This window comes from Condylura cristata, unplaced genomic scaffold (assembly GCF_000260355.1).
Source record: "Condylura cristata isolate star-nosed mole 26May11 unplaced genomic scaffold, ConCri1.0 scaffold00036, whole genome shotgun sequence".
NCBI classification, from domain to species: domain Eukaryota; kingdom Metazoa; phylum Chordata; class Mammalia; order Eulipotyphla; family Talpidae; genus Condylura; species Condylura cristata.
This window is the reverse complement of record NW_004567137.1, coordinates 7,240,698-7,253,823: the sequence shown is the minus strand read 5'-3', so window position 1 is coordinate 7,253,823 and position 13,126 is coordinate 7,240,698. Positions and strand designations below refer to the sequence as shown.

Sequence of the window (13,126 nt, the reverse complement as noted above, 5' to 3'; positions counted from 1 at the left end):
CAGGACAGAGGTGCAGGGGCAGTGAAGGGGTTCACCAGAGACAGAGTGGGGAGCAGAACAGGCAGATTGATGAAGTACACTGCTGAGGGGAGCAGCAGGAGAGACAAGAGAGTTCTGCTGTGCCATGTGGGTCACCTTCCTGGCCGGAGATCGAACCCATGCTGAAGCTGTTGCAGCTAGATTTGTAGTGCTGGGCTTTAACCCTTGTTAATTTTTAAAAAGATGATTTCCGACATAACCCTTCATGAGTCACTATTTCATGACAGGTGCTTTATATATAGGTCTTACTTAAATGTCTAGATTTTTAAATAAGTAATTATTAATGAAAACTAAATCTTTAAATATTGATGCATTTATTTATTTGTAGATAACAATGTATTATTTGCTGATGAGCAAGTTTTCAAAAACTCTTTCCTTTTAAACAACAGAGAAATTGTTAAAGTCGGGTGGTACAGAACAGAGAGTAACATCTTTTTACTGTTTATTTGAGAAGTGACTTCGTCCTATACAACAATGTGCATCCAGATAGAGACCTAGAGCAGCTATTTTCTAATGAATTTTGATTGTCTGCAAAGCTAGTTATAAATGCATGGTTCTGACTTGTCAAAAATGAAAATAATCACTAAGAGCAAGTTGGAAATATGTAGGTAATGCACTTTCACAGCTAAGGTCAGGGCCCCCGGGGGGGAATAGAAGACTGTTTTGGTGAGGTATGGAGGCTGTATAAATACTAAGCAAATAATTATGGTGATGACAATTTTAAAATAGACAGTAGTCAATGAAAATTCTGGTTGTTTAAAATATCCATTTAAAAAACACTCCCCAGTATTCCCCACCTTAATTAATATCCTTCCTCACACCTAATTGTACTGGGGGAAAGTAGCCTGGGAAAAGAATTTGATTTTTTTAATAAATTACAAAAATTGCCACTCAATCTCCATGTTCTAGGCAGAGAATACATTTCAAGGTAACACTTAGATAATGATTTTTGTGGCACTTCCCTCCTTTAAATAATCATTCATACGATGTTCTCACTGTGCTAACTGTCCAGAAAGGGTGTTGTTCAGTTCTTGTATTCACCATGCAGCTTTTTCTTCCCCTGAGGAACATGGCCCAGGGGAAAGGGCGACTTGATATTTAACCGGTCCCTTTCTGCCTCCTCTTCCTCATTGTATCGATCCTCCTCATCTTCATCTTCCACATCACTGCTCTGAGGACTGGAGACCTGAGACCCGGATGGAGAAGGAGGAACAGAGGAAGGTCTGGGGTATTTAAACCCTTCTGTCTGTCAAGACAAAAAGGAAACAAGCAGTGTAACCAATGCCTTGCTCTTCAATGGTAAACACTGGAGGGCAGATAATAAACAACAGCTGTTTACTTGGATGCATGTTGATTCTGGTATCACCAAGCTCAAGAAATAGTCACTAGAAAAATAGCCTGATTAAGCACTAAAATGTGTCTGATACTATATATATATATATGAAATGTATTATTCTTATTTAACCTTTATAACAACACTGTTTGTTCTTTCCATTTTACAGAAGGAAATTGAGGATCAGAGAGTCTGACTTGCCCGAAGTTACACAGCATGTAAGTGGAAGCAACATTATTAAAAAGCATAATAGTCTGTGTACTTAGTTGTCCCAAATCAAAAGGTATTATTTGAAATTACCATAGAGAATTAGCTTTCAAAATAAATAAGCAATACATGATATATTTACCGTGGGTGGTGATATGGGTTCCATATGGAATTTGTCTGGAAAAGCTCTGCTTAATGTCAGATGCCTGGCGTGCTGGTGATACTAGAATAAAAAACCAATTCATGAGTCAAAAAAAGATTTGTCTATCTCAGTAACTAAGTTATATAAAACCTATTTAAAGTAATATTTTTTAAAGTGGCAAGTTTATTCATCCTCCATTTGACTATCAGAATAAATAGTTTAGAGTTCAAATATTTTTTAAGTGAATGGGTTAAAGAAAGGCTATAAAAACTTGGAGGAAAAAGCCAAACTAATGAATTCTAAGTGGCATTTAGTAGCACTTAAGACCACTGGAATCTCTGGCCTCGTTCTCCAGAGAAGTAGCTGTGGAGAAAAGATGGTGCCTAACCAATAAGGTAAATTGGATTTAAATTCTGCTTTGGCCTCAAGTAAGACACATAACTTCTAAGGGCTTTTCTGCTTCTGCTGTCAAATGGAGACAGGGAAATGAATCAGCCAGGGTTGAAACGAGACTGCCGTTGGGGTGGGAGCTGCTCAGTGGCTATCGTGTGTGGGGAGGGTGACAGATACATTATGCAGATACATTATGTGAAAGCAAAGCCTGATTATCCATTTATTTACCTCACCTGCTAATAAGAACTGCTGCTACTGGGCTGTCAGTGTAGTTTACTATTAAATCATCAATACTAGGATATAAAAACATCTGGGTAATTATAAACCCATGTCCTGACTGAAGAGACTTTTCTGTGCTTGTCATTTTCAAAAACAATATAACCTTCGATCCCCACTGTAGTGGAGGCAAAGAGTGGCAACATATCTTAGAATAAAATCAAATAGTGATTTTGATGTTTTCCTTGCCTTCATAAAACATGTCTACATGCCTGTAACATCGATTTAAGCGTGGACTCAGAATAATTAGTAAGATTCATATGTGTGAACGTGAACTGTTGGGTCTAGGATTTGGCAAACTCATGACATTTAAAATATGTGAAAATGTCACTGAAATTTCAACATTGATGATCCTGAACTGACTTCTCAAACCGCTCACAGAATCAGTACTTTCAGAGTCCAGTGGGGTTTTTTAAGTCCTTCTCTGAGTTGGCCACAAACTTGCTCACTCTGCCTAAGTATCTCCAGTCCAGAAGATCCGAGAGTCTCTCAGTTCGGTTCCTCTGGATAATTCTTTGCCGGCGTGACTGTTTACAAAATCCATAGAGAAACTGAGTCAGCTGATTGCAAGAATCGTCTGGAGAGCGAAACCGCCTGTCAACAATGTAAATACCTGAAAGGCACAAAAACCGAAGCACGCATGAAAGCTGCTCCTCTCTCTCAGGTTCTGCATCGACTCTGCATGAGCCACTGGCTGGCTGACTCCCCTACAGCTTCTGCTCTTCCTTTCCAAGGCTGTTTTTCTTCTCTGATCTCTTAAGGACACCAATGCACTACCAACAAAGTGAGTCCTTAATAAAAAAAAAATTCTAGCAGCATAGGAGTACTGGGGGTCAGTGATGCTCCCTGAGGCTGCTCAAAACCAGAACCCCGGTGGGACCTGATGTCAGTGCTTTTCAGGTTCCCCAGGTTTCCAACCTGAGACCAGGGCTCAGAGCCTTGGTGCTAGCCTGCAGGCCGAGGGGGACAGCCACAGAGCAACCGTAAAAGCAGGGAACTGGCTGTGTCTGGGTAGAGAATCCACCCCATTCTGTCTTCTTGCCACCAGGCAGCCTGGACATGTGGATGGTAATAGGTACATGCTCCTGCCATCTTCAGCAGCTTCAGTGAATTTCACAAAGTGGGCGCGGACTTCCCAGTAGTGCTGTTGATTGTATATGCACTCTGCGACTGTGGCTATTGTAATATCACTTCTAGGACGCAGAGGGCCATGCCCGTTCAGACAGGGCAAGAGTAGTCAAAGATTAGCATACTTTTGCAGTTTGTCTTTTAGGTAGTTATTTCATATTAATAATAATTTTTTTAATTGTATTTTTTTATTGAGGGCACATTGGCTTACACACTCTTTGATTTTGAGGGAACAGGTTCATGCCTGTTCATACCACACCCCCCACCAGAGCACCCACTGTCCTCCCTGAGGCCCAATCCGCCCCCTCCTCTGTTTGCTCTCCACTTCACTTTCCTGTTCTGGGAGCCTCAGTTCTGCAGTCAGATTTCTAGGCTTTACTTTAGCTTAGCTCTGTTTTTTATATTCCACATATGACTGACATTATCTTCTGACTTATTTCACTTAGTATCATCCTCTCTGGGTCCATCCACGTTATCACAGATACTCAGATTTCTTCCTTCTTTAGAGCTGAGTAATATGCCACAATATATATACACCACATCTTTATTTACTCATATGTCCTTGGCCACTTAGATTTTTTCTATATTTTGGCTAATACAAATGGTGACAATAGCAGTCTTCTCTTTTCTAAGGACTACATCCTTACACCTACTTTTACTAAAATAATTGGTGTAAACAGGGTAGCTTTAGAGCTAGGCTCTCTAAAGACCTACATCATGTTTGGTTAGAGGCCACTTCATGATGCAAACCTTACCATATGCAGTGGGATCAGCCACGTGCTCCTGCACGAAACAGCCAAAGCCAGACAGGTTGGTTGTCACACTGGGGATGCCCATCACAGTACATTCGGCTGCCAAGGAAAGACAAAGGTTAGGCTGCAGACCAGTGCCCATAGGCCTTCACCCAGAGGGGAAAGCAGCCTGAGTTCACACAGTAACAGCCATGTTGGTGCAGTGCCAGGCAGAGCACGAGGGGAGGCTGTCACTAGCCCCGTGTTACAGACGGAGAGATCGAGCCACAGAGAGTTACATAACTCACTGAACTACATGAACCTCGGGGCCATGGTGGAGCTGAATTCTGACACAGGCGCCATCTCTAGAACTCTTACTAAGTCTATTCACGTACCCACTACCTGTCCACTCCAGCTAGTCCTGTGCTTAGCTCCATTCTAAGGCTGTGCCTGTAGCCGTCTGGCAAGACCCCCGTGGCGCAGGGTTGCGTGTTGCGGGCCTAACCCAACACAAGTCTATGTTGACCCAAACCCCTTGTTCTACTTTCTCCTCATGTGCTGAGTAAGTCTGTGGGGTCCACCAGTCCTCTCTCACCTTTGAGTCAAAACCTGCTTTTCAGACCATATTGGGTAGGTGCTAAGCCACATATTCTCAAGGATAGCTGCATTTTTGACAAGAAATTTACATTGATGATGGGTTGGCTAGGGAGGGTTGGGTTGAAATAAAAGAGATTTGCCCATCCCCCATGAAGAAGTACAAGTTAGAAAAAGTCTTGCTCCTGTTCGGCAAACCCAGCTCCTCTGGGTTTGGAGCTAGAGAGTAATGATTGCCTAATTTGGGGGCAGGGGGGGGGGCTGGCAGAGAGGAGGTAGGCCTGAGATTATAATCACCTGAGAGGCTGCTGGAGACTCTGGAGTTCCTCCCCAGAAAACCTTTCATAGATCCATGTATCCAAATGCCAGGTACCCATGTAAACTCAATAGATGTTCATTGAATGAACTGAATGAAGTACGTACTTGTATTCATTAGATTTTCCCAAAACGCAAAATGGGCTTTAATGAATAATATGTTCTGGAGTAAGTTATCTTATCTAAAAAATTGGTTCTGTAATATGCTAATACCCAGTGTATGCCACCAGAGGTCTCCATTATTTCTGTAGTTGCAGGTGAGATGAGCAAGCAGCAAGTCCTCACTCACTATGTGGTTTCTTCGATCTTCCCTTTTCTGTCTACTTAATTTTTTTATAACACCTCCCCTGGTCACTATCTTAAAACACTAGATTTATTACCTCTAGTGTTTCAGGTTAACTTTAACTTTGTCCTGTAAAATAACATTTTGGTGAAAGGCTGATGTAAGTTAGAGAACATTGCCTTCACCCAATATAAATTTCCTCCTTCTCATGCATTTACTTTGTGCTTCTCTTATCTTTGAAATGTTATTGAAAATAAATTGTTACTAGAAATGATAGGAAGAGTTGATAACAGATTGCTAAGTTCACCAGTGTTTTATGTATCTCAAAAAAAAAGCCTATTGTAAGCCATTTAAAATAATTATTTGACCAATTCATCAGTAAAAAAGCAACACTTTACAAAATTGGAACTGATGCCAACAACAATTTTTTAAATTCTAAGATAGATGGAGATACCAACATCTCTGTTTTGTTTCAAGAATTATCCTTTGTTTCCCCCCAAATATGGTAATGTTTTTATAGATGCTGACATGTTATCTTTGGTAGAACCTAGAACAATAGAAAGTGAGCTATAAAAAAATGCAAAGCCTTCATGTCATTCCAACTATAATGTTTTTAGGATTAGTTAAATTTAAAATTCTGTATTTCAACTAGATCAGAAGAGTTTTAAGTGGCAGCAGCAGCCGTGAGATCATAGACTGAATTATGAAGAGCACACGTTTTCTAATCTGGATATGATCTGGAAGGGATCTGGATATGATCCCTTTCCTGTACCTCCCCAGGCAGCCTGAGGAAAGTGGTTGGCTCAGGGTTTGATGGAGGGAGGACGAGTACTGTTCTCCTCCTCCTTCTGCTCTACCCTGTCCTTGTCATCATCAAAACAACCAGGCTAAGAAGCCAGGAAAGAAACAGAGAGTGGATCTGAAAATCCACCATCTGTTTAAAATAAAAAAGGGAGAAGTGGCTGAACCTATGTCATAAAACCTAGCACCAAATTGACACTTTATTGTAAGAAATACATCTTTTCATGGGGAACAGGGTGTGAAAAAGACTTTTCCCTTATACTTTTTCATACCGTTTGTTCCTTTAATCCTGTGTCTACGTCACATCCTACAATTTTCAGTATGTCCATTCTGTTTTTAAAAGTATTCTGGGGCCTCCCTGGTGGTGCAGGGGGTTAAGTCTCAGCACTATGAAGCTATCAGCAGCCACTGCAGCACAAGTTTGATCCCCACTCGCAGGATGCAGCAGCAGATTTCTGTCTCACCCAATGCTCCTCTCAGCAGTGGATTTCAGCAAATTTGCCTGTTCTGCTCCCCACTCTGTCTCTGGTGAATCCTCTCATCTGCTGCATCTCTGGCTTGCACCCCAGCTCTTACATACATAAATAATTTTTAAAAATTATTCTTCTGCAGTACATCAGAGGACCATTTTTCTAAAGCATTGTTCTCATCATAACTATCTGCAGTCAACTTCTCCTTCACATTAGTGGATGGGGTGGGTGGTAGTAGCCAAATAATATAGAATACTTATAAAACGGTCTTTTTTCTTTGAATGCAATGAGACAATAACTCAGATTCCATTAAAATATGCCCCCTACCCTGGTAACCTTACATAAACTTTATTCTTAAGGTCTGTACAGGATTGGCCCCAACTTAGAACCAACCAAAATCACTTTTAAAACAAAACCCTAAGTATAAATTACATATCAGCTCTGTATATTACATAATAGGCACATAATAAAATTCTAATTAAAAAATGTCTCTCTCTACACACATCTCCTACCTGGCGTATAACCCCAGGGTTCATAGTATGATGGGAAGACGCCAAGATGACAACCTCGGACAAACTCTTCATAATCCATGGGTAATAATGGGCTGGTGGAGGAGAGGAACTCAGGGTGCAAAATCACCTAAACAGGGAAAAGATCTAATGAGGAAAAAAAAAAAAGAAAAATGGAAGCAAGAGCCTCCTACAATTTAATTATTTCACTGCTAAATCCTTGTGCTTTAGGTCAGGAGAAAAAGATAAAAGAAAAAAGAAAAAGTCTGGGTGCTGCTTCTCTCTCTATTTGATGCAAGTATTGACTCTGCAGATAAACCTTCCCTCCCCTTCCAAGGCCCAGATAGAAGGCGCAGACAGAAGGTTGGGGTCCACTCATGGTTTATGTTCTCACGCTAAACCTCATCTTCCAAGTCAGCCTTTATGGAGTTTGTAACAGCTGACTCCTATCTTCTTTCTCAATGTGTCCCTAATATGAGTAAGAAAAGGGGGAGCAAGTTCATGGGCTGTCTTCATGTGCCCAAGCAGGAGTTTGCTAGTACATGGAGCACTGGGAAGTCCCTCACAGGAAGGGACCAGGCTGGTAACTTGGTATTGGACTTCCCAGTCCACAGAATGGAGAGAAAAAAATGTCTTGTTCATAAGCCACTTGTTGTGATATTTGGGGCCCCAGCAGCCCAGAGAGACTGAGACAGTCCCCTCCACTTAAGGAGTCTTTCTCGACTGCCACTCCCGACAAGCAAAGAGGCCCCACTCCATTTGGTTCAGCACAGCGCTGGGAGTGGTTCCTCATCGTGCCTAGGCTCTGACCCTGCTTCTGGGAACCACAATCCTCTTCCAGGGTGGACACCTAGCTCTGTTGACTGCTTGAAAGGAAAAAGGAAAAGAAAGAAGAGGAGAAAAAAAAAAAAAAAAACCTTTAAAGACAAGCTCACTATTGGCCCTCCCTGGTGTTGCAACAGGTTAAAGCACCGCATTTTGAAGCTCTCTGAGGCCAATGCAACACGAGTTCAATCCCCAACCAAGGAGTTGACACACATGGCATGGTAGACCTCTCCTGACTTGCCCGTTGCTCCCCTCAGTAGTGTATTTCAGTAGATCTGTCTGCTCTGCTCCCCACTCTGTCTCTGATGAACCCTCTCACTCCCCGCAATTCCCCTGCACCTCTGGCCTGTACACCAGTTCTGTAAGCATAAATAATTAAATCTTTAAAAAAAAAATCAAGCTCACTGCACCTTTTGAGGTTTATTCATTGAATAAATTACTTCCAAACAGATTACTTTGAAGAAAAAAAAGTTATTTGAATAGGTAACAATAATGGTAACAAGTTGTATGATACTAATTCTAGTTTTCACATCTATTGCCTCATTGAATCTTAGTAACAATGAAAGCTGAGAGACTCCACATTCTCATTATCTGGCTTTAGCAACAAGGAACTCAAGACTTTACAGACACTAGTTTAGTTCCAATAGATTCCTATGTAGGAGTGTTAAACTTAAGAATAACATACAGGCAAAATAAAAATGGGTAAAATATTTTTCTCCTCAAACATGATTTCAGTTCTTACTACAAGCGAAATTCTTTCCTAGGAAGACAGCCTCAGGGTTCATCTGGGCAATGGGAAATCAGCATGTCGCTTGGCAGATTTCAGGAGAGCCAGCAATAGGGTGATTTTGAGTTTGAGAAAATGCATACACGCGAAAGACCTTTTCAGAACATGAATACAGCAGGGCTCATTTGTTTTGCTCCCAGACAGACAGAATGACAGCACAGCTAAAATAAGAAAGCAGCTGCTCTGGTCCCTAAAACCAATGGCAGAAGTCCAGGGTGGAGGAAAGGATACCAGAGGTAAGCCCAAGGACAGAAAGGCTTAAATGAGAACCAATGGGCAAAAGCCTCCAGGGCACTGGCTCACCACAGGTCTGGGATTAGTAGGGGGGAAAAAAAGAAATAAAATGTTGTCTGACTATATTCTAGGAGTGAAATGGTCTAGGAGGTTAACTTAGTTTCACAGAGTAGCCTGAAATTAATTAACAGACCAAATATCTTCTCTCATGCTGTAAAGCCCAATTTTCAACAGCATGGATGATGTTAAGTGAAATAAGACAGGAGAAGAAGATACAGATGGTTTCGTTCCTATGTGCAATATGAAGGAACAAAGCAAAGGGACAGACAAACCTAAACCAAAACAAACCCTAATGTGACTATAATGAAGGCTACCAGAGGGTTAGTTGGAAGGGAGCAAAGGGCCCAAAGAACTATGAGAATCTAAGTCAAATATATTGTATAAAAAACCATTGTTAGCTCAGTTTTAAAAATATGTAAATTATAATGTAAAAAGGAAAATGAACTCAAATCCAAAATAACATTTTCTGAGTCAAATGGTCACAAGAAAAATGTTGACTTAGGGCTGCCCTGCATACAAGAGTGTAAGTTTCAGCACTCTGAAGCAATTCAGTATTTGTAGCATGAGTTCAATCCCCAGCCAGGGAGGTGACCCACAAGACGTGGCAGACCTCTTCTGTCTCGCGCACTGCTCCCCTCAGCAGTGATTTCAGTACATCTGACTGTTCTGGTGAATCCTCTCACCCCACTGGCCCTCTGGCCTATAGCCCAGCTTGTATGTATAAATTTAAAAAAAAAAAAGTTGACTTAAAAACTCAAGATATATAAATATATTTATATATTTATATATTTATATATATTTATAAATATATATACCCAAAAGGGCAGATTATATGTGTATATGTGTGTTATATATAAATGCATATATGTGTGTGCGTGTGTATATATACATTCATCCATTCATATATATTTATCAATTTATATATCCCAAAGGACAGGTTTTTATAAAAGGGAAAGAAGAGTTAAAAAATGCTTGCACAGGCCTTCCATGGTGGCGCAGCGGGTTAAAGCACAGCACTGAGAATCTAAAGCTGCTTCCGCATGAGTTTGATTCCCGCCTGCCCCGGAGGTGACCATATGGTGAGGCAGACCTCTCCTGACCCGCCCGCTGCTCCCCTCAGAAGTGTACTTCGTTGATCTGCCTGTTCTGCTCCCCACTCTGTCTCTGGTGAGGCCTCTCACCGCCCCTGAGCCTCTGGCCTGTACCCCAGTTCTGTATGCACGAATAAATAAAAATCTTTTTTAAAAAAATGCTTGCACAGACACAGGTGGGCAGAAAGAGCTGCTGACCCACTAGGGACAGGTTTGTGCACAGGGAGGCCTACATAGGCAAAGGTGGGCAGGGCTGCTGCCACTTGTCTGCTTTTAGCGAGAGAAAGTGGAGGAATCTCCTAGCACTGGAAGGAGTTACCAACCTACAATATAGGAGACGATAAATAGGGCAAATGTCCTAAAATGGGGGCCCAGAACATCCCTTGGAATCTGAAGGAATGTATTTGAGGTTAGCCTGGAGGGCCACTGAAGCAGTTGTAACTCATTGGGTTCTCAATTAGGTTTTCTGCTGGAAAAGAAGAGAAGAGAAAGCAGAACCTTTGAAAAGATTGGTAAATGTCTGTGACAATTTGATCTTCAAGAGTAGTGAGTGGAAACTTAGTAAGCTTCTGTCTATATGTTCATTCTTGCCCCCTAGCACAGTGCCTGGAACAGAACAGACACTTGGAAAACAACACAGAAATTAAGGTCCACAGTGGAAGAAACCAGGTCTTATTCTTGCAGTTGTGACTAAGCCAAGTCACCATAACCGGTTAACAGTTACGAAAATAGATTTGACTATATGAAATGACATAAAAACATCATTAATTGCATTTTCTGAAACTGCTGGGTTCTCACAGTGTCTCCTTATACTGAGCTTTTTCAAGAAGAAACCAGGACGATTCACATTAACCCAAGAGATTCATCAATTAAAGAAATTCTAGAATATACTTATATCCTTAAAATTTAGTTCTTTATGCTTGCTGACAGCAGGGCACAAGGAAAATAAATGCTAGAATCATGACTCAAACTCACAAATATTCTTCCGTCTGCTAGAAGGATACCAAAACAGTCATTCTGCCAAGACGGACAACACAATTCATGCTGTTTAGAAATAGCTTTTGAGATATTTTTGAGAAATGTGAAAACAAATAAGGGAGGCTTCTAAGACATTCTCAACCAATAGATTTTCTGTCTATAGCGTATCAGTAAATGGGTATTCTATCCACAGGCAGAGTTCTACCTTGACTCTGTCGGTGCGGCTGTTGAAAAGTCCGATTCTTCTGATGGTGCTGAGGATGGGGTCGCTGGAGTCGTCGATCATGTTGTGTGTGGTCACTGGAGGCAAAGACTGTCGCTGCAGAGCAGGGGGCAGAAAATGTCAATTGTGGAGGGAGCTAGCATGTGACTAATTGCTCCCATCGGTCAGCAGCAGCATGTCAAAGAGCCTCCTGTCCATCTTCTAACACTAAAGATGACACCGAATTATAGCTAGGTTCAGAAGAGGATAATGGGTTGAAGAACTTGGAATACTGTGAACACTGATGCTTTTGCTTTTCACCTGCAGCTGTGAAGTTTCCTGACAGCTTCTGGGCCTGGCTGGGAGCAGGGTTCCCTGAAATCTGGACTCGAGGTGAGCCCCTCTCCTGGTTCCATTTAGCAGGCTTCTTCTGGAGTCCAGATGCAAGGCACAACATTCACCTCTATGATAAACAGCTCAACTGAGAAACATTCTTTTGTTTCTCTATTGTGACTCAAAGGTCTATGCTTTTTGAAAACATGAGGGGTTTTTGGGTTGTCTTTATCATATGAAAAGTATATACTTTTTCAATTAGATGCACTATTACTGAATAAATATTTTAAGTGGATATTAAAAAGGCTCATAAGCTTTTTTTAAAGGCATCCTAAAAACCATACCTAAAAGAGAACACACAGGTTTATTCAGGGGCATTCCCAAGGATGATCTTCCTAGCTCTTGGGTTTAAAAATTCCTCAAATTAACTCATCCCAGTAAATTAAAATCATGATGGAAATGGGTTTTAGTCTTCAACAAAGTGGCAGGCACTTTTGCCTTAATTACCTGAGTTGAAAAGATGGCTCTCTTCATTTTTGTTAGATCATCTCGATCCAAAATACTGTTCATGTCAGGAACTTCTCCTCTGTGAGGAAAACAATGTTCATCATGAAGATAAAAACAACTGGGAGTAATTTAGGTCTTTCTCTGTGCAACACACTGTTCTGAGCACTTTCAAAATAAATGGGCAGTAAACAAAGAATTTCCTGATGAAGTTCACACAAAACATTCCTACAGTGTAAGGAAGTATGGTGAAAGAACACATTTTATAGTATTAAAAAATCAGAAATTTGGTCCTCAAAACACTAAATATGGATCTACTGTATGACTCAATGATTCCACTCCTAGGAATCTACCCAAAGAACACAGAAACACTTATTTGAAAGGAAACCTGCACGCTTGCATTTGTTGCAGCACCATTTACAAAAGCGAAGATACAGAAAAAAACCTAAAATGGCCCCTAAACAGAGAATTGCATCACAAAGCTGTGTTTTAGATACACAATGGAAGACCCTCAGCAATCAAAAGAGATAAACTCAGGCCATTCGCAGCAGCATGGATGCAGCAGGTAGAAATTATGCTAAGTATAATACGTCAGAAGGAAAAAGATAAATATCAGATGGTTTCACTTCTATGTGGTATACAGAAAAACTGAAGAAAAAGTTAAAAAAAAAATTTGCCAGTTGAGCATACAGCAGAGGCATACATCTGGGAGGAGGTGGGAGAGGGGTCAAAGCCAGGAGGGAAGAACACAGGGTCTAAGGGGATGGGTCAGGGGTGCTGTGGCAATGGGGAACTAGGAAGACTACAGCTGAGGAGAGAGAGATTACTGCATGAAAATGAATGACAATGTCAGAAAATGTTTTTTAAAATCAGAAATTAATTTTCAAGTAT

The 13,126-nt window shown here is 41.0% G+C and overlaps 1 protein-coding gene across 1 annotated transcript in view; it reads right to left on the bottom strand.

Moving 5' to 3' along the window:
- Nucleotides 1-851: 851 nt before the first annotated feature.
- Nucleotides 852-13,126, bottom strand: part of GYS2 (glycogen synthase 2 (liver)) — a 35,580-nt gene continuing 23,305 nt past the window's right edge. The window contains exons 10-16 of the mRNA XM_004693225.1: nucleotides 12,239-12,317; nucleotides 11,402-11,515; nucleotides 7,225-7,351; nucleotides 4,274-4,369; nucleotides 2,840-3,003; nucleotides 1,722-1,802; nucleotides 852-1,285 (exon numbers count right to left, since the gene is read on the bottom strand). Coding sequence (XP_004693282.1) covers nucleotides 1,064-1,285; nucleotides 1,722-1,802; nucleotides 2,840-3,003; nucleotides 4,274-4,369; nucleotides 7,225-7,351; nucleotides 11,402-11,515; nucleotides 12,239-12,317 — 883 coding nt within the window. The 3' untranslated portion in view covers nucleotides 852-1,063. The remainder of the gene's footprint in view (nucleotides 1,286-1,721; nucleotides 1,803-2,839; nucleotides 3,004-4,273; nucleotides 4,370-7,224; nucleotides 7,352-11,401; nucleotides 11,516-12,238; nucleotides 12,318-13,126) is intronic.